General features: G+C 37.3%; 1 protein-coding gene across 1 annotated transcript in view; it reads left to right on the forward strand.

Moving 5' to 3' along the window:
- Positions 1–25088, forward strand: part of LOC129975413 (spidroin-1-like) — a 30605-nt gene extending 5517 nt beyond the window's left edge. Inside the window, exons 8-28 of the mRNA XM_056088476.1 lie at positions 606–698; positions 744–851; positions 1455–1520; positions 3576–3668; positions 3714–3821; positions 4047–4112; positions 6168–6260; positions 6306–6413; positions 6570–6665; positions 8721–8813; positions 8859–8966; positions 9123–9218; positions 11274–11366; positions 11412–11519; positions 11676–11771; positions 13827–14591; positions 16386–16442; positions 16782–17144; positions 18939–18995; positions 22145–22330; positions 24513–25088. Coding sequence (XP_055944451.1) covers positions 606–698; positions 744–851; positions 1455–1520; positions 3576–3668; positions 3714–3821; positions 4047–4112; positions 6168–6260; positions 6306–6413; positions 6570–6665; positions 8721–8813; positions 8859–8966; positions 9123–9218; positions 11274–11366; positions 11412–11519; positions 11676–11771; positions 13827–14591; positions 16386–16442; positions 16782–17144; positions 18939–18995; positions 22145–22330; positions 24513–25003 — 3344 coding nt within the window. The 3' untranslated portion in view covers positions 25004–25088. The remainder of the gene's footprint in view (positions 1–605; positions 699–743; positions 852–1454; positions 1521–3575; positions 3669–3713; positions 3822–4046; positions 4113–6167; positions 6261–6305; positions 6414–6569; positions 6666–8720; positions 8814–8858; positions 8967–9122; positions 9219–11273; positions 11367–11411; positions 11520–11675; positions 11772–13826; positions 14592–16385; positions 16443–16781; positions 17145–18938; positions 18996–22144; positions 22331–24512) is intronic.
- The last annotated feature ends 2167 nt before the right edge of the window (positions 25089–27255 follow it).

Genomic DNA, 27255 nt, shown 5'->3' on the forward strand with positions numbered 1-27255 from the left:
AAGGATTATATCTTAATTAAGTCATTCGTTTTTATTCATAACTTGACTGATAAACACTACATATATATTAACAGGATATTTCTACATAAAATGTTCTAGAAAATGCATTATAATATGCAAATTATGCATAATTATAAGATCTCTATGAAATTATTCCAGATGAATCCAAAGTGTCACACACATAAATAGCAGAAATCGTGTATGTTCCTTTTTCCTTTATTTCGAATAATATGCATTTTTCATTTTAAAAACGAAAAGAAAACAAAGGTTAAATTTTCCTAATTATTCTACAGATAGTGATTTCCGTATAATGCTTAATGAAGGATTTGAACATGGAAAATTGGACAAAGGTTTTTCATATAAAGTACCGAAAAAAATCCAACGTACATTGAGGCGTTTTCTATTGTGAAAGAAAGAAATGCTTCCATATTCGATTCCATACTCAAATATGCTATTAACTAGAAAAATTATATGAAATTATCAATCTGAATTATTAATTCTAATTTCTAAAAATAGTGAATAATAGCTTTTAAATAATATGCGCTTCTTTTATTGCATCAGTTTTAAAATAGAGAATTAAAAATCTATCTCAAAATTTGATAAAGGTCCAGGAGGCCAAGGACCATACGGATCTGGACAGCAAGGGCCAGGAGGTGCCGGCCAACAAGGTCCTGGCGGTCAAGGACCATACGGACCAGGTGCAGCAGCCGCCGCAGCAGCAGCCGCTGGAGGATATGGACCAGGAGCTGGACAACAAGGCCCAGGTGGAGCCGGACAACAAGGACCCGGATCCCAAGGACCTGGTGGACAAGGACCATACGGACCCGGAGCAGGACAACAAGGACCTGGAAGTCAAGGACCAGGAAGTGGTGGACAACAAGGACCAGGTGGTCAAGGACCTTATGGACCAAGTGCAGCCGCCGCAGCAGCAGCCGCTGGAGGCTATGGACCTGGAGCTCGACAACAAGGACCTGGAAGTCAAGGACCAGGAAGTGGTGGACAACAAGGACCAGGTGGTCAAGGACCTTATGGACCAAGTGCAGCCGCCGCAGCAGCAGCCGCTGGAGGCTATGGACCTGGAGCTGGACAACAAGGACCTGGAAGTCAAGGACCAGGAAGTGGTGGACAACAAGGACCTGGAAGTCAAGGACCAGGAAGTGGTGGACAACAAGGACCAGGTGGTCAAGGACCTTATGGACCAAGTGCAGCCGCCGCAGCAGCAGCCGCTGGAGGCTATGGACCTGGAGCTGGACAACAAGGACCTGGAAGTCAAGGACCAGGAAGTGGTGGACAACAAGGACCTGGTGGTCAAGGACCTTATGGACCAAGTGCAGCCGCCGCAGCAGCAGCCGCTGGAGGCTATGGACCTGGAGCTGGACAACAAGGACCTGGAAGTCAAGGACCAGGAAGTGGTGGACAACAAGGACCTGGTGGACAAGGACCATACGGACCAGGAGCAGCCGCCGCAGCAGCAGCAGTAGGAGGATATGGACCAGGAGCAGGACAACAGGGACCTGGAAGTCAAGGACCAGGAAGTGGTGGACAACAAGGACCAGGTGGTCAAGGACCTTATGGACCAAGTGCAGCCGCCGCAGCAGCAGCCGCTGGAGGCTATGGACCTGGAGCTGGACAACAAGGACCTGGAAGTCAAGGACCAGGAAGTGGTGGACAACAAGGACCTGGTGGTCAAGGACCTTATGGACCAAGTGCAGCCGCCGCCGCAGCAGCAGCTGGAGGATATGGACCTGGAGCTGGACAACAAGGACCAGGAAGTGGCGGACAACAAGGTGATTTATATTTCCGTGTATACTGACCCGTTTGGAAATAGTGGGAAGTTTATTTTCGTTCTTACAATCTAAAAAAACTCTCACCCTAAACGTTCATTAACCCTACACGTTTATTAACTTTCCAAGTAGTTTCAGTCGACGTCAAAATTGACACTCTCAGGGCAGATAATTGAAGTGTAGACGTTCGAGTACGAAGTTCAACAATTTTTAAGTCAAAAGTTAAGCACCATTAAACTAAACATGAATTCAAATATTAAAACAAAATCGGACAAAGAGCGTTAGTTTCTACATTTATTAATAACTGCTAAATTTTTTAGACATTAATAAATGTGCGTTTTCCATGTGAATAAAAAAGGTCAAAGCAGGAATTTCGTCTAATCCAGTTTCTACAAACAGAACCAGAAAAGTCAAAGGTAAATGAGTTTAAATTAAAATAACAATCATATTTCAATGTTATACAAAGGTTCTAAATGGCAACGCAATTTTGAATTTACATTTGAATTATATTAATGAATGAATAGTTGTTAGGGTATTAAGATGACTGCGAATAAAAATAATATTTTACAGTGAAATCGAAATAATATTTCCTACTTATTCTAAAAGAAAATGAAATGAAGAAATAATTGTGGAAACTTTACATGGAGCTGTAAAATTCAATTAATAAAACAAAATTAAAAAGGTCCCAAATAGCGAACGGTATGAAGATACTTATTAGTAGTTTTCGATTTCGCTCATTTGTTTTATTATTATGTCAGGAATGCAATGCTAATAAAATTTGAATATATAGATATATATTACTATTTAAATGAAATTTCTGTAATTCATACAATTTTTGACCAAAATATATAATTTACTAAGACTACATTTCCAAATACTCGTTCGTATTTTATACGATATGGACGGAACTAAGTTTTAAGGAAACATATTTACCGTATAATATAAAATTTTTAATTCTGAAGTAGATATCTTGTATTTCATGTATCGATATTAAATTCGGAGAAAATATCTTTGAAATTGAAATAACCTTCAAATGATATATAGTCCCTTTGGTTCTGATATATTCTTAATTATCGCTTTGTTAAAATAATTAGGATACCAATATTTTTTCCGGGATTATTATTTATAATATATACCTCTTTACCGAATGCTCTTTAAGAAAGGTATTTGAATGAAAACTTATCTTAAAGAGGATATCTTAATTAAGTCATTCGTTTTTATTCATAACTTGACTGATAAACACTCCATATATATTAACAGGATATTTCTACATAAAATGTTCTAGAAAATGCATTATAATATGCAAATTATGCATAATTATAAAATCTCTATGAAATTATTCCAGATGAATCCAAAGTGTCACACACATAAATAGCAGAAATCGTGTATGTTCATTTTTCCTTTATTTCGAATAATATGCATTTTTCATTTTAAAAACGAAAAGAAAACAAAGGTTAAATTTTCCTAATTATTCTACAGATAGTGATTTCCGTATAATGCTTAATGAAGGATTTGAACATGGAAAATTGGACAAAGGTTTTTCATATAAAGTACCGAAAAAAATCCAACGTACATTGAGGCGTTTTCTATTGTGAAAGAAAGAAATGCTTCCATATTCGATTCCATACTCAAATATGCTATTAACTAGAAAAATTATATGAAATTATCAATCTGAATTATTAATTCTAATTTCGAAAAATAGTGAATAATAGCTTTTAAATAATATGCGCTTCTTTTATTGCATCAGTTTTAAAATAGAGAATTAAAAATCTATCTCAAAATTTGATAAAGGTCCAGGAGGCCAAGGACCATACGGATCTGGACAGCAAGGGCCAGGAGGTGCCGGCCAACAAGGTCCTGGCGGTCAAGGACCATACGGACCAGGTGCAGCAGCCGCCGCAGCAGCAGCCGCTGGAGGATATGGACCAGGAGCTGGACAACAAGGCCCAGGTGGAGCCGGACAACAAGGACCCGGATCCCAAGGACCTGGTGGACAAGGACCATACGGACCCGGAGCAGGACAACAAGGACCTGGAAGTCAAGGACCAGGAAGTGGTGGACAACAAGGACCAGGTGGTCAAAGACCAGGAAGTGGTGGACAACAAGGACCTGGTGGTCAAGGACCTTATGGACCAAGTGCAGCCGCCGCAGCAGCAGCCGCTGGAGGCTATGGACCTGGAGCTGGACAACAAGGACCTGGAAGTCAAGGACCAGGAAGTGGTGGACAACAAGGACCTGGTGGACAAGGACCATACGGACCAGGAGCAGCCGCCGCAGCAGCAGCAGTAGGAGGATATGGACCAGGAGCAGGACAACAGGGACCTGGAAGTCAAGGACCAGGAAGTGGTGGACAACAAGGACCAGGTGGTCAAGGACCTTATGGACCAAGTGCAGCCGCCGCAGCAGCAGCCGCTGGAGGCTATGGACCTGGAACTGGACAACAAGGACCTGGAAGTCAAGGACCAGGAAGTGGTGGACAACAAGGACCTGGTGGTCAAGGACCTTATGGACCAAGTGCAGCCGCCGCCGCAGCAGCAGCTGGAGGATATGGACCTGGAGCTGGACAACAAGGACCAGGAAGTGGCGGACAACAAGGTGATTTATATTTCCGTGTATACTGACCCGTTTGGAAATAGTGGGAAGTTTATTTTCGTTCTTACAATCTAAAAAAACTCTCACCCTGAACGTTCATTAACCCTACACGTTTATTAACTTTCCAAGTAGTTTCAGTCGACGTCAAAATTGACACTCTCAGGGCAGATAATTGAAGTGTAGACGTTCGAGTACGAAGTTCAACAATTTTTAAGTCAAAAGTTAAGCACCATTAAACTAAACATGAATTCAAATATTAAAACAAAATCGGACAAAGAGCGTTAGTTTCTACATTTATTAATAACTGCTAAATTTTTTAGACATTAATAAATGTGCGTTTTCCATGTGAATAAAAAAGGTCAAAGCAGGAATTTCGTCTAATCCAGTTTCTACAAACAGAACCAGAAAAGTCAAAGGTAAATGAGTTTAAATTAAAATAACAATCATATTTCAATGTTATACAAAGGTTCTAAATGGCAACGCAATTTTGAATTTACATTTGAATTATATTAATGAATGAATAGATGTTAGGGTATTAAGATGACTGCGAATAAAAATAATATTTTACAGTGAAATCGAAATAATATTTCCTACTTATTCTAAAAGAAAATGAAATGAAGAAATAATTGTGGAAACTTTACATGGAGCTGTAAAATTCAATTAATAAAACAAAATTAAAAAGGTCCCAAATAGCGAACGGTATGAAGATACTTATTAGTAGTTTTCGATTTCGCTCATTTGTTTTATTATTATGTCAGGAATGCAATGCTAATAAAATTTGAATATATAGATATATATTACTATTTAAATGAAATTTCTGTAATTCATACAATTTTTGACCAAAATATATAATTTACTAAGACTACATTTCCAAATACTCGTTCGTATTTTATACGATATGGACGGAACTAAGTTTTAAGGAAACATATTTACCGTATAATATAAAATTTTTAATTCTGAAGAAGATATCTTGTATTTCATGTATCGATATTAAATTCGGAGAAAATATCTTTGAAATTGAAATAACCTTCAAATGATATATAGTCCCTTTGGTTCTGATAGATTCTTAATTATGGCTTTGTTAAAATAATTAGGATACCAATATTTTTTCCGGGATTATTATTTATAATATATACCTCTTTACCGAATGCTCTTTCAGAAAGGTATTTGAATGAAAACTTATCTTAAAGAGGATATCTTAATTAAGTCATTCGTTTTTATTCATAACTTGACTGATAAACACTCCATATATATTAACAGGATATTTCTACATAAAATGTTCTAGAAAATGCATTATAATATGCAAATTATGCATAATTATAAGATCTCCATGAAATTATTCCAGATGAATCCAAAGTGTCACACACATAAATAGCAGAAATCGTGTATGTTCATTTTTCCTTTATTTCGAATAATATGCATTTTTCATTTTAAAAACGAAAAGAAACCAAAGGTTAAATTTTCCTAATTATTCTACAGATAGTGATTTCCGTATAATGCTTAATGAAGGATTTGAACATGGAAAATTGGACAAAGGTTTTTCATATAAAGTACCGAAAAAAATCCAACGTACATTGAGGCGTTTTCTATTGTGAAAGAAAGAAATGCTTCCATATTCGATTCCATACTCAAATATGCTATTAACTAGAAAAATTATATGAAATTATCAATCTGAATTATTAATTCTAATTTCTAAAAATAGTGAATAATAGCTTTTAAATAATATGCGCTTCTTTTATTGCATCAGTTTTAAAATAGAGAATTAAAAATCTATCTCAAAATTTGATAAAGGTCCAGGAGGCCAAGGACCATACGGATCTGGACAGCAAGGGCCAGGAGGTGCCGGCCAACAAGGTCCTGGCGGTCAAGGACCATACGGACCAGGTGCAGCAGCCGCCGCAGCAGCAGCCGCTGGAGGATATGGACCAGGAGCTGGACAACAAGGCCCAGGTGGAGCCGGACAACAAGGACCCGGATCCCAAGGACCTGGTGGACAAGGACCATACGGACCCGGAGCAGGACAACAAGGACCTGGAAGTCAAGGACCAGGAAGTGGTGGACAACAAGGACCAGGTGGTCAAGGACCTTATGGACCAAGTGCAGCCGCCGCAGCAGCAGCCACTGGAGGCTATGGACCTGGAGCTGGACAACAAGGACCTGGAAGTCAAGGACCAGGAAGTGGTGGACAACAAGGACCTGGTGGACAAGGACCATACGGACCAGGAGCAGCCGCCGCCGCAGCAGCAGTAGGAGGATATGGACCAGGAGCAGGACAACAGGGACCTGGAAGTCAAGGACCAGGAAGTGGTGGACAACAAGGACCAGGTGGTCAAGGACCTTATGGACCAAGTGCAGCCGCCGCAGCAGCAGCCGCTGGAGGCTATGGACCTGGAGCTGGACAACAAGGACCTGGAAGTCAAGGACCAGGAAGTGGTGGACAACAAGGACCTGGTGGTCAAGGACCTTATGGACCAAGTGCAGCCGCCGCCGCAGCAGCAGCTGGAGGATATGGACCTGGAGCTGGACAACAAGGACCAGGAAGTGGCGGACAACAAGGTGATTTATATTTCCGTGTATACTGACCCGTTTGGAAATAGTGGGAAGTTTATTTTCGTTCTTACAATCTAAAAAAACTCTCACCCTAAACGTTCATTAACCCTACACGTTTATTAACTTTCCAAGTAGTTTCAGTCGACGTCAAAATTGATACTCTCAGGGCAGATAATTGAAGTGTAGACGTTCGAGTACGAAGTTCAACAATTTTTAAGTCAAAAGTTAAGCACCATTAAACTAAACATGAATTCAAATATTAAAACAAAATCGGACAAAGAGCGTTAGTTTCTACATTTATTAATAACTGCTAAATTTTTTAGACATTAATAAATGTGCGTTTTCCATGTGAATAAAAAAGGTCAAAGCAGGAATTTCGTCTAATCCAGTTTCTACAAACAGAACCAGAAAAGTCAAAGGTAAATGAGTTTAAATTAAAATAACAATCATATTTCAATGTTATACAAAGGTTCTAAATGGCAACGCAATTTTGAATTTACATTTGAATTATATTAATGAATGAATAGATGTTAGGGTATTAAGATGACTGCGAATAAAAATAATATTTTACAGTGAAATCGAAATAATATTTCCTACTTATTCTAAAAGAAAATGAAATGAAGAAATAATTGTGGAAACTTTACATGGAGCTGTAAAATTCAATTAATAAAACAAAATTAAAAAGGTCCCAAATAGCGAACGGTATGAAGATACTTATTAGTAGTTTTCGATTTCGCTCATTTGTTTTATTATTATGTCAGGAATGCAATGCTAATAAAATTTGAATATATAGATATATATTACTATTTAAATGAAATTTCTGTAATTCATACAATTTTTGACCAAAATATATAATTTACTAAGACTACATTTCCAAATACTCGTTCGTATTTTATACGATATGGACGGAACTAAGTTTTAAGGAAACATATTTACCGTATAATATAAAATTTTTAATTCTGAAGAAGATATCTTGTATTTCATGTATCGATATTAAATTCGGAGAAAATATCTTTGAAATTGAAATAACCTTCAAATGATATATAGTCCCTTTGGTTCTGATAGATTCTTAATTATGGCTTTGTTAAAATAATTAGGATACCAATATTTTTTCCGGGATTATTATTTATAATATATACCTCTTTACCGAATGCTCTTTCAGAAAGGTATTTGAATGAAAACTTATCTTAAAGAGGATATCTTAATTAAGTCATTCGTTTTTATTCATAACTTGACTGATAAACACTCCATATATATTAACAGGATATTTCTACATAAAATGTTCTAGAAAATGCATTATAATATGCAAATTATGCATAATTATAAGATCTCCATGAAATTATTCCAGATGAATCCAAAGTGTCACACACATAAATAGCAGAAATCGTGTATGTTCATTTTTCCTTTATTTCGAATAATATGCATTTTTCATTTTAAAAACGAAAAGAAAACAAAGGTTAAATTTTCCTAATTATTCTACAGATAGTGATTTCCGTATAATGCTTAATGAAGGATTTGAACATGGAAAATTGGACAAAGGTTTTTCATATAAAGTACCGAAAAAAATCCAACGTACATTGAGGCGTTTTCTATTGTGAGAGAAAGAAATGCTTCCATATTCGATTCCATACTCAAATATGCTATTAACTAGAAAAATTATATGAAATTATCAATCTGAATTATTAATTCTAATTTCTAAAAATAGTGAATAATAGCTTTTAAATAATATGCGCTTCTTTTATTGCATCAGTTTTAAAATAGAGAATTAAAAATCTATCTCAAAATTTGATAAAGGTCCAGGAGGCCAAGGACCATACGGATCTGGACAGCAAGGGCCAGGAGGTGCCGGCCAACAAGGTCCTGGCGGTCAAGGACCATACGGACCAGGTGCAGCAGCCGCCGCAGCAGCAGCCGCTGGAGGATATGGACCAGGAGCTGGACAACAAGGCCCAGGTGGAGCCGGACAACAAGGACCCGGATCCCAAGGACCTGGTGGACAAGGACCATACGGACCCGGAGCAGGACAACAAGGACCTGGAAGTCAAGGACCAGGAAGTGGTGGACAACAAGGACCAGGTGGTCAAGGACCTTATGGACCAAGTGCAGCCGCCGCAGCAGCAGCCACTGGAGGCTATGGACCTGGAGCTGGACAACAAGGACCTGGAAGTCAAGGACCAGGAAGTGGTGGACAACAAGGACCTGGTGGACAAGGACCATACGGACCAGGAGCAGCCGCCGCCGCAGCAGCAGTAGGAGGATATGGACCAGGAGCAGGACAACAGGGACCTGGAAGTCAAGGACCAGGAAGTGGTGGACAACAAGGACCAGGTGGTCAAGGACCTTATGGACCAAGTGCAGCCGCCGCAGCAGCAGCCGCTGGAGGCTATGGACCTGGAGCTGGACAACAAGGACCTGGAAGTCAAGGACCAGGAAGTGGTGGACAACAAGGACCTGGTGGTCAAGGACCTTATGGACCAAGTGCAGCCGCCGCCGCAGCAGCAGCTGGAGGATATGGACCTGGAGCTGGACAACAAGGACCAGGAAGTGGCGGACAACAAGGTGATTTATATTTCCGTGTATACTGACCCGTTTGGAAATAGTGGGAAGTTTATTTTCGTTCTTACAATCTAAAAAAACTCTCACCCTAAACGTTCATTAACCCTACACGTTTATTAACTTTCCAAGTAGTTTCAGTCGACGTCAAAATTGATACTCTCAGGGCAGATAATTGAAGTGTAGACGTTCGAGTACGAAGTTCAACAATTTTTAAGTCAAAAGTTAAGCACCATTAAACTAAACATGAATTCAAATATTAAAACAAAATCGGACAAAGAGCGTTAGTTTCTACATTTATTAATAACTGCTAAATTTTTTAGACATTAATAAATGTGCGTTTTCCATGTGAATAAAAAAGGTCAAAGCAGGAATTTCGTCTAATCCAGTTTCTACAAACAGAACCAGAAAAGTCAAAGGTAAATGAGTTTAAATTAAAATAACAATCATATTTCAATGTTATACAAAGGTTCTAAATGGCAACGCAATTTTGAATTTACATTTGAATTATATTAATGAATGAATAGATGTTAGGGTATTAAGATGACTGCGAATAAAAATAATATTTTACAGTGAAATCGAAATAATATTTCCTACTTATTCTAAAAGAAAATGAAATGAAGAAATAATTGTGGAAACTTTACATGGAGCTGTAAAATTCAATTAATAAAACAAAATTTAAAAGGTCCCAAATAGCGAACGGTATGAAGATACTTATTAGTAGTTTTCGATTTCGCTCATTTGTTTTATTATTATGTCAGGAATGCAATGCTAATAAAATTTGAATATATAGATATATATTACTATTTAAATGAAATTTCTGTAATTCATACAATTTTTGACCAAAATATATAATTTACTAAGACTACATTTCCAAATACTCGTTCGTATTTTATACGATATGGACGGAACTAAGTTTTAAGGAAACATATTTACCGTATAATATAAAATTTTTAATTCTGAAGAAGATATCTTGTATTTCATGTATCGATATTAAATTCGGAGAAAATATCTTTGAAATTGAAATAACCTTCAAATGATATATAGTCCCTTTGGTTCTGATAGATTCTTAATTATGGCTTTGTTAAAATAATTAGGATACCAATATTTTTTCCGGGATTATTATTTATAATATATACCTCTTTACCGAATGCTCTTTCAGAAAGGTATTTGAATGAAAACTTATCTTAAAGAGGATATCTTAATTAAGTCATTCGTTTTTATTCATAACTTGACTGATAAACACTCCATATATATTAACAGGATATTTCTACATAAAATGTTCTAGAAAATGCATTATAATATGCAAATTATGCATAATTATAAGATCTCCATGAAATTATTCCAGATGAATCCAAAGTGTCACACACATAAATAGCAGAAATCGTGTATGTTCATTTTTCCTTTATTTCGAATAATATGCATTTTTCATTTTAAAAACGAAAAGAAACCAAAGGTTAAATTTTCCTAATTATTCTACAGATAGTGATTTCCGTATAATGCTTAATGAAGGATTTGAACATGGAAAATTGGACAAAGGTTTTTCATATAAAGTACCGAAAAAAATCCAACGTACATTGAGGCGTTTTCTATTGTGAAAGAAAGAAATGCTTCCATATTCGATTCCATACTCAAATATGCTATTAACTAGAAAAATTATATGAAATTATCAATCTGAATTATTAATTCTAATTTCTAAAAATAGTGAATAATAGCTTTTAAATAATATGCGCTTCTTTTATTGCATCAGTTTTAAAATAGAGAATTAAAAATCTATCTCAAAATTTGATAAAGGTCCAGGAGGCCAAGGACCATACGGATCTGGACAGCAAGGGCCAGGAGGTGCCGGCCAACAAGGTCCTGGCGGTCAAGGACCATACGGACCAGGTGCAGCAGCCGCCGCAGCAGCAGCCGCTGGAGGATATGGACCAGGAGCTGGACAACAAGGCCCAGGTGGAGCCGGACAACAAGGACCCGGATCCCAAGGACCTGGTGGACAAGGACCATACGGACCCGGAGCAGGACAACAAGGACCTGGAAGTCAAGGACCAGGAAGTGGTGGACAACAAGGACCAGGTGGTCAAGGACCTTATGGACCAAGTGCAGCCGCCGCAGCAGCAGCCACTGGAGGCTATGGACCTGGAGCTGGACAACAAGGACCTGGAAGTCAAGGACCAGGAAGTGGTGGACAACAAGGACCTGGTGGACAAGGACCATACGGACCAGGAGCAGCCGCCGCCGCAGCAGCAGTAGGAGGATATGGACCAGGAGCAGGACAACAGGGACCTGGAAGTCAAGGACCAGGAAGTGGTGGACAACAAGGACCAGGTGGTCAAGGACCTTATGGACCAAGTGCAGCCGCCGCAGCAGCAGCCGCTGGAGGCTATGGACCTGGAGCTGGACAACAAGGACCTGGAAGTCAAGGACCAGGAAGTGGTGGACAACAAGGACCTGGTGGTCAAGGACCTTATGGACCAAGTGCAGCCGCCGCCGCAGCAGCAGCTGGAGGATATGGACCTGGAGCTGGACAACAAGGACCAGGAAGTGGCGGACAACAAGGTGATTTATATTTCCGTGTATACTGACCCGTTTGGAAATAGTGGGAAGTTTATTTTCGTTCTTACAATCTAAAAAAACTCTCACCCTAAACGTTCATTAACCCTACACGTTTATTAACTTTCCAAGTAGTTTCAGTCGACGTCAAAATTGATACTCTCAGGGCAGATAATTGAAGTGTAGACGTTCGAGTACGAAGTTCAACAATTTTTAAGTCAAAAGTTAAGCACCATTAAACTAAACATGAATTCAAATATTAAAACAAAATCGGACAAAGAGCGTTAGTTTCTACATTTATTAATAACTGCTAAATTTTTTAGACATTAATAAATGTGCGTTTTCCATGTGAATAAAAAAGGTCAAAGCAGGAATTTCGTCTAATCCAGTTTCTACAAACAGAACCAGAAAAGTCAAAGGTAAATGAGTTTAAATTAAAATAACAATCATATTTCAATGTTATACAAAGGTTCTAAATGGCAACGCAATTTTGAATTTACATTTGAATTATATTAATGAATGAATAGATGTTAGGGTATTAAGATGACTGCGAATAAAAATAATATTTTACAGTGAAATCGAAATAATATTTCCTACTTATTCTAAAAGAAAATGAAATGAAGAAATAATTGTGGAAACTTTACATGGAGCTGTAAAATTCAATTAATAAAACAAAATTAAAAAGGTCCCAAATAGCGAACGGTATGAAGATACTTATTAGTAGTTTTCGATTTCGCTCATTTGTTTTATTATTATGTCAGGAATGCAATGCTAATAAAATTTGAATATATAGATATATATTACTATTTAAATGAAATTTCTGTAATTCATACAATTTTTGACCAAAATATATAATTTACTAAGACTACATTTCCAAATACTCGTTCGTATTTTATACGATATGGACGGAACTAAGTTTTAAGGAAACATATTTACCGTATAATATAAAATTTTTAATTCTGAAGAAGATATCTTGTATTTCATGTATCGATATTAAATTCGGAGAAAATATCTTTGAAATTGAAATAACCTTCAAATGATATATAGTCCCTTTGGTTCTGATAGATTCTTAATTATGGCTTTGTTAAAATAATTAGGATACCAATATTTTTTCCGGGATTATTATTTATAATATATACCTCTTTACCGAATGCTCTTTCAGAAAGGTATTTGAATGAAAACTTATCTTAAAGAGGATATCTTAATTAAGTCATTCGTTTTTATTCATAACTTGACTGATAAACACTCCATATATATTAACAGGATATTTCTACATAAAATGTTCTAGAAAATGCATTATAATATGCAAATTATGCATAATTATAAGATCTCCATGAAATTATTCCAGATGAATCCAAAGTGTCACACACATAAATAGCAGAAATCGTGTATGTTCATTTTTCCTTTATTTCGAATAATATGCATTTTTCATTTTAAAAACGAAAAGAAAACAAAGGTTAAATTTTCCTAATTATTCTACAGATAGTGATTTCCGTATAATGCTTAATGAAGGATTTGAACATGGAAAATTGGACAAAGGTTTTTCATATAAAGTACCGAAAAAAATCCAACGTACATTGAGGCGTTTTCTATTGTGAGAGAAAGAAATGCTTCCATATTCGATTCCATACTCAAATATGCTATTAACTAGAAAAATTATATGAAATTATCAATCTGAATTATTAATTCTAATTTCTAAAAATAGTGAATAATAGCTTTTAAATAATATGCGCTTCTTTTATTGCATCAGTTTTAAAATAGAGAATTAAAAATCTATCTCAAAATTTGATAAAGGTCCAGGAGGCCAAGGACCATACGGATCTGGACAGCAAGGGCCAGGAGGTGCCGGCCAACAAGGTCCTGGCGGTCAAGGACCATACGGACCAGGTGCAGCAGCCGCCGCAGCAGCAGCCGCTGGAGGATATGGACCAGGAGCTGGACAACAAGGCCCAGGTGGAGCCGGACAACAAGGACCCGGATCCCAAGGACCTGGTGGACAAGGACCATACGGACCCGGAGCAGGACAACAAGGACCTGGAAGTCAAGGACCAGGAAGTGGTGGACAACAAGGACCAGGTGGTCAAGGACCTTATGGACCAAGTGCAGCCGCCGCAGCAGCAGCCACTGGAGGCTATGGACCTGGAGCTGGACAACAAGGACCTGGAAGTCAAGGACCAGGAAGTGGTGGACAACAAGGACCTGGTGGACAAGGACCATACGGACCAGGAGCAGCCGCCGCCGCAGCAGCAGTAGGAGGATATGGACCAGGAGCAGGACAACAGGGACCTGGAAGTCAAGGACCAGGAAGTGGTGGACAACAAGGACCAGGTGGTCAAGGACCTTATGGACCAAGTGCAGCCGCCGCAGCAGCAGCCGCTGGAGGCTATGGACCTGGAGCTGGACAACAAGGACCTGGAAGTCAAGGACCAGGAAGTGGTGGACAACAAGGACCTGGTGGTCAAGGACCTTATGGACCAAGTGCAGCCGCCGCCGCAGCAGCAGCTGGAGGATATGGACCTGGAGCTGGACAACAAGGACCAGGAAGTGGCGGACAACAAGGTGATTTATATTTCCGTGTATACTGACCCGTTTGGAAATAGTGGGAAGTTTATTTTCGTTCTTACAATCTAAAAAAACTCTCACCCTAAACGTTCATTAACCCTACACGTTTATTAACTTTCCAAGTAGTTTCAGTCGACGTCAAAATTGATACTCTCAGGGCAGATAATTGAAGTGTAGACGTTCGAGTACGAAGTTCAACAATTTTTAAGTCAAAAGTTAAGCACCATTAAACTAAACATGAATTCAAATATTAAAACAAAATCGGACAAAGAGCGTTAGTTTCTACATTTATTAATAACTGCTAAATTTTTTAGACATTAATAAATGTGCGTTTTCCATGTGAATAAAAAAGGTCAAAGCAGGAATTTCGTCTAATCCAGTTTCTACAAACAGAACCAGAAAAGTCAAAGGTAAATGAGTTTAAATTAAAATAACAATCATATTTCAATGTTATACAAAGGTTCTAAATGGCAACGCAATTTTGAATTTACATTTGAATTATATTAATGAATGAATAGATGTTAGGGTATTAAGATGACTGCGAATAAAAATAATATTTTACAGTGAAATCGAAATAATATTTCCTACTTATTCTAAAAGAAAATGAAATGAAGAAATAATTGTGGAAACTTTACATGGAGCTGTAAAATTCAATTAATAAAACAAAATTTAAAAGGTCCCAAATAGCGAACGGTATGAAGATACTTATTAGTAGTTTTCGATTTCGCTCATTTGTTTTATTATTATGTCAGGAATGCAATGCTAATAAAATTTGAATATATAGATATATATTACTATTTAAATGAAATTTCTGTAATTCATACAATTTTTGACCAAAATATATAATTTACTAAGACTACATTTCCAAATACTCGTTCGTATTTTATACGATATGGACGGAACTAAGTTTTAAGGAAACATATTTACCGTATAATATAAAATTTTTAATTCTGAAGAAGATATCTTGTATTTCATGTATCGATATTAAATTCGGAGAAAATATCTTTGAAATTGAAATAACCTTCAAATGATATATAGTCCCTTTGGTTCTGATAGATTCTTAATTATCGCTTTGTTAAAATAATTAGGATACCAATATTTTTTCCGGGATTATTATTTATAATATATACCTCTTTACCGAATGCTCTTTAAGAAAGGTATTTGAATGAAAACTTATCTTAAGGAGGATATCTTAATTAAGTCATTCGTTTTTATTCATAACTTGACTGATAAACACTCCATATATATTAACAGGATATTTCTACATAAAATGTTCTAGAAAATGCATTATAATATGCAAATTATGCATAATTATAAAATCTCTATGAAATTATTCCAGATGAATCCAAAGTGTCACACACATAAATAGCAGAAATCGTGTATGTTCATTTTTCCTTTATTTCGAATAATATGCATTTTTCATTTTAAAAACGAAAAGAAAACAAAGGTTAAATTTTCCTAATTATTCTACAGATAGTGATTTCCGTATAATGCTTAATGAAGGATTTGAACATGGAAAATTGGACAAAGGTTTTTCATATAAAGTACCGAAAAAAATCCAACGCACATTGAGGCGTTTTCTATTGTGAAAGAAAGAAATGCTTCCATATTCGATTCCATACTCAAATATGCTATTAACTAGAAAAATTATATGAAATTATCAATCTGAATTATTAATTCTAATTTCTAAAAATAGTGAATAATAGCTTTTAAATAATATGCGCTTCTTTTATTGCATCAGTTTTAAAATAGAGAATTAAAAATCTATCTCAAAATTTGATAAAGGTCCAGGAGGCCAAGGACCATACGGATCTGGACAGCAAGGGCCAGGAGGTGCCGGCCAACAAGGTCCTGGCGGTCAAGGACCATACGGACCAGGTGCAGCAGCCGCCGCAGCAGTAGCCGCTGGAGGATATGGACCAGGAGCTGGACAACAAGGCCCAGGTGGAGCCGGACAACAAGGACCCGGATCCCAAGGACCTGGTGGACAAGGACCATACGGACCCGGAGCAGGACAACAAGGACCTGGAAGTCAAGGACCAGGAAGTGGTGGACAACAAGGACCTGGTGGTCAAGGACCTTATGGACCAAGTGCAGCCGCCGCAGCAGCAGCCGCTGGAGGCTATGGACCTGGAGCTGGACAACAAGGACCTGGAAGTCAAGGACCAGGAAGTGGTGTACAACAAGGACCTGGTGGACAAGGACCATACGGACCAGGAGCAGCCGCCGCAGCAGCAGCAGTAGGAGGATATGGACCAGGAGCAGGACAACAGGGACCTGGAAGTCAAGGACCAGGAAGTGGTGGACAACAAGGACCAGGTGGTCAAGGACCTTATGGACCAAGTGCAGCCGCCGCAGCAGCAGCCGCTGGAGGCTATGGACCTGGAGCTGGACAACAAGGACCTGGAAGTCAAGGACCAGGAAGTGGTGGAGAACAAGGACCTGGTGGTCAAGGACCTTATGGACCAAGTGCAGCCGCCGCAGCAGCAGCAGCTGGAGGATATGGACCTGGAGCTGGACAACAAGGACCAGGAAGTGGCGGACAACAAGGTGATTTATATTTCCGTGTATACTGACCCGTTTGGAAATAGTGGGAAGTTTATTTTCGTTCTTACCATCTAAAGAAACTCTCACCCTAAACGTTCATTAACCCTACACGTTTATTAACTTTCCAAGTAGTTTCAGTCGACGTCAAAATTGACACTCTCATTGCAGATAATTGAAGTGTAGACGTTCGAGTACGAAGTTCAACAATTTTTAAGTCAAAAGTTAAGCACCATTAAACTAAACATGAATTCAAATATTAAAACAAAATCGGACAAAGAGCGTTAGTTTCTACATTTATTAATAACTGCTAAATTTTTTAGACATTAATAAATGTGCGTTTTCCATGTGAATAAAAAAGGTCAAAGCAGGAATTTCGTCTAATCCAGTTTCTACAAACAGAACCAGAAAAGTCAAAGGTAAATGAGTTTAAATTAAAATAACAATCATATTTCAATGTTATACAAAGGTTCTAAATGGCAACGCAATTTTGAATTTACATTTGAATTATATTAATGAATGAATAGATGTTAGGGTATTAAGATGACTGCGAATAAAAATAATATTTTACAGTGAAATCGAAATAATATTTCCTACTTATTCTAAAAGAAAATGAAATGAAGAAATAATTGTGGAAACTTTACATGGAGCTGTAAAATTCAATTAATAAAACAAAATTAAAAAGGTCCCAAATAGCGAACGGTATGAAGATACTTATTAGTAGTTTTCGATTTCGCTCATTTGTTTTATTATTATGTCAGGAATGCAATGCTAATAAAATTTGAATATATAGATATATATTACTATTTAAATGAAATTTCTGTAATTCATACAATTTTTGACCAAAATATATAATTTACTAAGACTACATTTCCAAATACTCGTTCGTATTTTATACGATATGGACCGAACTAAGTTTTAAGGAAACATATTTACCGTATAATATAAAATTTTTAATTCTGAAGAAGATATCTTGTATTTCATGTATCGATATTAAATTCGGAGAAAATATCTTTGAAATTGAAATAACCTTCAAATGATATATAGTCCCTTTGGTTCTGATAGATTCTTAATTATGGCTTTGTTAAAATAATTAGGATACCAATATTTTTTCCGGGATTATTATTTATAATATATACCTCTTTACCGAATGCTCTTTCAGAAAGGTATTTGAATGAAAACTTATCTTAAAGAGGATATCTTAATTAAGTCATTCGTTTTTATTCATAACTTGACTGATAAACACTCCATATATATTAACAGGATATTTCTACATAAAATGTTCTAGAAAATGCATTATAATATGCAAATTATGCATAATTATAAGATCTCTATGAAATTATTCCAGATGAATCCAAAGTGTCACACACATAAATAGCAGAAATCGTGTATGTTCATTTTTCCTTTATTTCGAATAATATGCATTTTTCATTTTAAAAACGAAAAGAAAACAAAGGTTAAATTTTCCTAATTATTCTACAGATAGTGATTTCCGTATAATGCTTAATGAAGGATTTGAACATGGAAAATTGGACAAAGGTTTTTCATATAAAGTACCGAAAAAAATCCAACGTACATTGAGGCGTTTTCTATTGTGAAAGAAAGAAATGCTTCCATATTCGATTCCATACTCAAATATGCTATTAACTAGAAAAATTATATGAAATTATCAATCTGAATTATTAATTCTAATTTCTAAAAATAGTGAATAATAGCTTTTAAATAATATGCGCTTCTTTTATTGCATCAGTTTTAAAATAGAGAATTAAAAATCTATCTCAAAATTTGATAAAGGTCCAGGAGGCCAAGGACCATACGGATCTGGACAGCAAGGGCCAGGAGGTGCCGGCCAACAAGGTCCTGGCGGTCAAGGACCATACGGACCAGGTGCAGCAGCCGCCGCAGCAGCAGCCGCTGGAGGATATGGACCAGGAGCAGGACAACAAGGCCCAGGTGGAGCAGGACAACAAGGACCCGGATCCCAAGGACCATACGGACCCGGAGCAGGACAACTAGGACCTGGAAGTCAAGGACCAGGAAGTGGTGGACAACAAGGACCTTATGGACCAAGTGCAGCCGCCGCAGCAGCAGCCGCTGGAGGCTATGGACCTGGAGCTGGACAACAAGGACCTGGAAGTCAAGGACCAGGAAGTGGTGGACAACAAGGACCTGGAAGTCAAGGACCAGGAAGTGGTGGACAACAAGGACCTGGTGGTCAAGGACCTTATGGACCAAGTGCAGCCGCCGCAGCAGCAGCCGCTGGAGGCTATGGACCTGGAGCTGGACAACAAGGACCTGGAAGTCAAGGACCAGGAAGTGGTGGACAACAAGGACCAGGTGGTCAAGGACCTTATGGACCAAGTGCAGCCGCCGCAGCAGCAGCAGCTGGAGGATATGGACCTGGAGCTGGACAACAAGGACCAGGAAGTGGCGGACAACAAGGTGATTTATATTTCCGTGTATACTGACCCGTTTGGAAATAGTGGGAAGTTTATTTTCGTTCTTACCATCTAAAGAAACTCTCACCCTAAACGTTCATTAACCCTACACGTTTATTAACTTTCCAAGTAGTTTCAGTCGACGTCAAAATTGACACTCTCATTGCAGATAATTGAAGTGTAGACGTTCGAGTACGAAGTTCAACAATTTTTAAGTCAAAAGTTAATCACCATTAAACTAAACATGAATTCAAATATTAAAACAAAATCGGACAAAGAGCGTTAGTTTCTACATTTATTAATAACTGCTAAATTTTTTAGACATTAATAAATGTGCGTTTTCCATGTGAATAAAAAAGGTCAAAGCAGGAATTTCGTCTAATCCAGTTTCTACAAACAGAACCAGAAAAGTCAAAGGTAAATGAGTTTAAATTAAAATAACAATCATATTTCAATGTTATACAAAGGTTCTAAATGGCAACGCAATTTTGAATTTACATTTGAATTATATTAATGAATGAATAGATGTTAGGGTATTAAGATGACTGCGAATAAAAATAATATTTTACAGTGAAATCGAAATAATATTTACTACTTATTCTAAAAGAAAATGAAATGAAGAAATAATTGTGGAAACTTTACATGGAGCTGTAAAATTCAATTAATAAAACAAAATTAAAAAGGTCCCGAATAGCGAACGGTATGAAGATACTTTTTAGTAGTTTTCGATTTCGCTCATTTGTTTTATTATTATGTCAGGAATGCAATGCTAATAAAATTTGAATATATAGATATATATTACTATTTACATGAAATTTCTGTAATTCATACAATATTTGACCACCATATATAATTTACTAAGATTACATTTCCAAATACTCGTTCGTATTTTATACGATATGGACGGAACTAAGTTTTAAGGAAACATATTTACCGTATAATATAAAATTTTTAATTCTGAAGAAGATATATTGTATTTCATGTATCGATATTAAATACGGAGAAAATATCTTTGAAATTGAAATAACCTTCGAATGATATATAGTCCCTTTGGTTCTGATAGATTCTTAATTATCGCTTTGTTAATATAATTAGGATACCAATATTTTTTCCGGGATTATTATTTATAATATATACCTCTTTACCGAATGCTCTTTAAGAAAGGTATTTGAATGAAAACATATTTTAAAGAGGGTATCTTAATTCAGTCATTCGTTTTTATTCATAACTTGACTGATAAACACTCCATATATATTAACAGGATATTTCTACATAAAATGTTCTAGAAAATGCATTATAATATGCAAATTATGCATAATTATAAGATCTCTATAAAATTATTCCAGATGATTCCAAAGTGTCACACACATAAATAGCAGAAATCGTGTATGTTCATTTTTCCTTTATTTCGAATAATATGCATTTTTCACTTTAAAAACGAAAAGAAAACAAAGGTTAAATTTTCCTAATTATTCTACAGAAAGTGATTTCCGTATAATGCTTAATGAAGGATTTGAACATGTAAAATTGGACAAAGGTTTTTCATATAAAGTACCGAAAAAATCCAACGTACATTGAGGCGTTTTCTATTATGAAAGAAAGAAATGCTTCCATATTCGATTCCATACTAAAATATGCGATTAACTAGAAACATTATATGAAATTATCAATCTGAATTATTAATTCTAATTTCTAAAAATAGTGAATAATAGCTTATAAATAATAAGCGCTTCTTTTATTGCATCAGTTTTAAAATAGAGAATTAAAAATCTATCTCAAAATTTGATAAAGGTCCAGGAGGCCAAGGACCATACGGATCTGGACAGCAAGGGCCAGGAGGTGCCGGCCAACAGGGTCCTGGCGGTCAAGGACCATACGGACCAGGTGCAGCAGCCGCCGCAGCAGCAGCCGCTGGAGGATATGGACCAGGAGCTGGACAAAAAGGCCCAGGTGGAGCCGGACAACAAGGACCCGGATCCCAAGGACCTGGTGGACAAGGACCATACGGACCCGGAGCAAGACAACAAGGACCTGGAAGTCAAGGACCAGGAAGTGGTGGACAACAAGGACCAGGTGGTCAAGGACCTTATGGACCAAGTGCAGCCGCCGCAGCAGCAGCCGCTGGAGGCTATGGACCTGGAGCTGGACAACAAGGACCTGGAAGTCAAGGACCAGGAAGTGGTGGACAACAAGGACCTGGAAGTCAAGGACCAGGAAGTGGTGGACGACAAGGACCTGGTGGTCAAGGACCTTATGGACCAAGTGCAGCCGCCGCAGCAGCAGCCGCTGGAGGCTATGGACCTGGAGCAGGACAACAAGGACCTGGAAGTCAAGGACCAGGAAGTGGTGGACAACAAGGACCAGGTGGTCAAGGACCTTATGGACCAAGTGCAGCCGCCGCAGCAGCAGCCGCTGGAGGATATGGACCAGGAGCTGGACAACAAGGCCCAGGTGGAGCCGGACAACAAGGACCCGGATCCCAAGGACCTGGTGGACAAGGACCATACGGACCCGGAGCAGGACAACAAGGACCTGGAAGTCAAGGACCAGGAAGTGGTGGACAACAAGGACCAGGTGGTCAAGGACCTTATGGACCAAGTGCAGCCGCCGCAGCAGCAGCCGCTGGAGGCTATGGACCTGGAGCTGGACAACAAGGACCTGGAAGTCGAGGACCAGGAAGTGGTGGACAACAAGGACCTGGTGGTCAAGGACCTTATGGACCAAGTGCAGCCGCCGCAGCAGCAGCCGCTGGAGGCTATGGACCTGGAGCTGGACAACAAGGACCTGGAAGTCAAGGACCAGGAAGTGGTGGACAACAAGGACCTGGTGGTCAAGGACCTTATGGACCAAGTGCAGCCGCCGCCGCAGCAGCAGCTGGAGGATATGGACCAGGAGCTGGACAACAAGGACCAGGAAGTGGCGGACAACAAGGTGATTTATATTTCCGTGTATACTGACCCGTTTGGAAATAGTGGGAAGTTTAATTTCGTTCTTACCATCTAAAGAAACTCACACCCTAAACGTTCATTAACCCTTCACGTTTATTAACTTTCCAAGTTGTTTCAGTCGACATTAAAATTGACACTCTCAGGGCAGATAATTGAAGTGTAGACGTTCGAGTAAGAAGTTCAAAAATTTTTAAGTCAAAAGTTAAGCCACATTAAACTAAACATGAATTCAAATATTAAAACAAAATCGGACAAAGAGCCTTAGTTTCTACATTTATTAATAACTGCTAAATTTTTTAGACATTAATAAATGTGCGTTTTACATGTGAATAAAAAGGTCAAAGCAGGAATTTCGTCTAATCCAGTTTCTACAAATAGAACCAGAAAAGTCAAAGGTAAATGTTTTTAAATTAAAATAGCAATCATATTTCAATGTTATACAAAGGTTCTAAATGGCAACGCAATTTTGAATTTACAAGGGAATTATATTAATGAATGAATAGATGTTAGGGTATTAAGATGACTGCGAATAAAAGAAAATGAAATGAAGAAATAATTGTGGAAACTTTACATGGAGCTGTAAAATTCAATTAATAAAACAAAATTAAAAAGGTCCCATATAGCGAACGGTATGAAGATACTTATTAGTAGTTTTCGATTTCGCTCATTTGTTTTATTATTATGTCAAGAATGCAATGCTAATAAAATTTGAATATATAGATATATATTACTATTTAAATGAAATTTCTGTAATTCATATAATTTTTGACCACCATATATAATTTACTAAGATTACATTTCCAAATACTCGTTCGTATTTTATACGATATGAACGGAATTAAGTTTTAAGGAAACATATTTACCGTATAATATAAAATTTTTAATTCTGAAGAAGATATCTTGTATTTCATATATCGATATTAAATTCGGAGAAAATATCTTTGAAATAACCTTCAAACGATATATAGTCCCTTTATTTCTGATAGATTCTTAATCATCGCTTTGTTAAAATAATTAGGATACCAATATATTTTCCTGGATTATTAATTATAATATATACCTCTTTACCGAATGCTCTTTAAGAAAGGTATTTGAATGAAAACATATTTTAAAGAGGATATCTTAATTAAGTCATTCATTTTTATTCATAACTTGACTGATAAACACTCCATATATATTAACAGGATATTTCTACATGAAATGTTCTAGAAAATACATTATAATAAGCAAATTATGCATAATTATAAGATCTCTGTGAATTTATTTTAGATGAATCCAAAGTGTCATACACATAAATAGCAGAAATCGTGCATGTTCATTTTTCCTTTATTTCGAATAATATGCATTTTCCCCTTGAAAAACGAAAAGAAAACAAAGGTTAAATGTTCCTAATTATTCTACAGAAAGAGATTTCCGTATAATGCTTAATGAAGGATTTGAACATGGAAAATTGGACAAAGGTTTTTCATATAAAGTACTGAAAAAAATCCAACGTACATTGAGGCGTTTTCTATTGTGAAAGAAAGAAATGCTTCAATATTCGATTCCATACTCAAATATGCGATTAACTAGAAAAATTATATGAAATTATCAATCTGAATTTTTAATTCTAATTTCTAAAAATAGTGAATAATGGCTTTTAAATAATAAGCGCTTCTTTTATTGCATCAGTTTTAAAATAGAGAATTAAAAATCTATCTTAAAATTTGATAAAGGTCCAGGAGGCCAAGGACCATACGGATCTGGACAGCAAGGGCCAGCAGGTGCCGGCCAACAAGGTCCTGGCGGTCAAGGACCATACGGACCAGGTGCAGCAGCCGCCGCAGCAGCAGCCGCTGGAGGATATGGACCAGGAGCTGGACAACAAGGCCCAGGTGGAGCCGGACAACAAGGACCCGGATCCCAAGGACCAGGAGGTTCCGGTCAACAAGGACCTGGTGGACAAGGGCCATACGGACCAGGAGCAGCCGCCGCAGCAGCAGCAGTAGGAGGATATGGACCAGGAGCAGGACAACAAGGACCTGGAAGTCAAGGACCAGGAAGTGGTGGCCAACAAGGACCTGGTGGTCAAGGACCTTATGGACCAAGTGCAGCCACCGCAGCAGCAGCCGCTGGAGGCTATGGACCAGGAGCTGGACAACAAGGACCAAGCAGTCAGGCACCAGTTGCATCCGCTGCAGCCTCTCGCCTTTCTTCTCCTCAAGCCAGTGCTAGAGTTTCATCTGCTGTGTCAACTTTGGTGTCGAGTGGTCCTACGAGTCCTGCCGCACTCTCTAATGCTATCAGTAGCGTTGTATCACAAGTTAGTGCAAGTAATCCTGGTCTTTCTGGTTGCGATGTACTTGTACAAGCATTGCTGGAAATCGTATCCGCCCTCGTACACATTCTTGGGTCTTCCAGCATTGGGCAAATTAATTACGCCGCGTCTTCTCAATACGCCCAGATGGTAGGGAATTCTGTAGCTCAAGCCCTTGGTTAATGTTGCTGTAAATGATTACAAAATATTTTAATGTCTAATTATGGCACATTTGTAATCTTTCTAAATAAATTCTGATTCATATTAATATGGTCTGAGTCTGTTTATTTTTTGAAAATTTATGTAGCATAATTAAGGTTTTCCTATACAAGTTTCTCTTTTTTTGAATCGATAATGATATCTTGACCCACATGTTCATTCCGATCCGAATTTTTGTACTTGTCAAAGTCTTTTTTTTTAATTTCGGATCTTCTACGTTTCTGAATATATTCTCCAGAGTTGGTATATGATTAATTATATTTTGTTCAACATTATAACACGATTATGACTACAATAGTTTGTGTTTAAACCTATTAGAAATTCTACCCTCTGGTTCATTTTTATTAAAGCGACACGAGTGAAATGAGCAGAAAAATTTATCTCGTGAATACTTAATTGAAACTCCATATATATAATTAAATCGATTAAATTCAGTCAATCCTACTAAAAATTAAAAGAGTTTTATACGTATGATTAAAATTTATGGATTCAAATATTAGTAAGCAAAATATCATTCTTTATTGTATGAAAATTTAGACCAAATCTTGTATTTTACCTTTTTTTTTTACAATTTCTTTATATTTAACGCAAATCTATAAAAAAGTTCCTTAATCTTCAGTATAATCTCTGTAGGATTCAAAACGTAGATTTTATTTCAAGTGCATTAATTGCTCATAAATGCATATCTTTCATTCCAAATCATTATCCGAAAGGAATGAAAGAAAGTGAATTCTAAAACTGGATGATGCAAATAATTATTTTACCTTGAAGTTTATAAATTACTTCCACTTTAAAAATAATATATTTTTGACCAAATCGTGCACCGGCAGAATTCCGCTCAAAAATGGAATGTGATAGACCCCATTTTGTTACATAAATATTATCTTTTTGTTTACATATACAGTGCTGCATTCTAGATAATGACAGAGTTTGCAATATCCTGTTTGCTTTCAATTTGTGTAAAGAAATGATTGTGTTGATATTAATGAATGAACATATTTAATCTTAATGACTGAGTATATTTTATTATCTGCTCTTAAATAGTACAATAGATTTCGCGTAAGGTGGCCAAATCTGATAAATACACCATGAATATTTACACAACTTACCGATCAATGAAAGTTATTAAATATAGTATTTTAAATAAAATCTGTAATTTCTTACAGCACTGGATATTTGACAACCTAAAGTGATGGTAAATTTTAAGCATATTTAATATTTGATGTATGACTTTTTGCATTGTGCTTGACAATATATTCCAAATCTCACATTTTAACAGTTCCAGTATATGTATGGCTCAGCATTTGAACTGAAAGCGTAATAGCGTTAAATGCAGCAACTTAAAATTGTAAATTTGTTGAAAACCGATTGTTTTTGCCAAAGTAGCGAGCTTATCTGCTGCTAATTTAGTTCATGGACAAGAACTGCACACACACACACACCTGCATTTTACTTAAATCATATATATATATACGAACCTGCGATGCTGCTTCCCAGCATAGTTGGTTCCATAGGAGGTCCCCGCTCTTGGCGACAAACTTGGCGACGAATTTGGCGCCAAAATAGATTATACCCGAAACATTGAGAATTTTCCCGGGTCCGTCCAGTAGGGACCGAGATACGCCTCGAACGTTCCTGATTGGTTGAGAGGCTTCTAGCCCCGCCTCCTGAGACCTATAAAAGGAGCTGCAGCTGCCGGGGAGTGGTGGTGAACCACATCGAGTGGTCGTCGTCGGAAGCGACAGAGGAGAGTAGTCGGGATCGACGGTGAAGAACTAACTGGTCTTAAAGAGATAAATGGAGCAGCGACGGAGTCAAGCTAGTGTTGAACTAAGCTGTGCGCTACTGTCTGCAGTAGAGTCTTGTTGTATGCTGTTGTGTATGCTGCACGTCTCGGCTTCGGCTGAAGATAATCGTCTTCTGTGCTGTATATAGTTGTCGTCTTTGTGCTGTCCTGTGTGTCTTCGTGTAAATAAACGTCGTTGTTTTATTTTCTACTGCTGATTGAGCGTTCTCCACACCATATAACTCCCACTATCCAAACGAACCCCGGGAAATTTCGTAACAATATATATATATATATATAAAGACATTATATTCTATTCACATTTGATTAAATAAGACTGACACTATCAAATCGCACTAGATATACGAACTTACGCATGTAATTCATAAAAATGTGTTATAGAATATTTTGAGTTTATTAAACATCTTAG

The sequence above is a fragment of the Argiope bruennichi genome, chromosome 7 (genome assembly GCF_947563725.1).
Source record: "Argiope bruennichi chromosome 7, qqArgBrue1.1, whole genome shotgun sequence".
Taxonomy (NCBI): domain Eukaryota; kingdom Metazoa; phylum Arthropoda; class Arachnida; order Araneae; family Araneidae; genus Argiope; species Argiope bruennichi.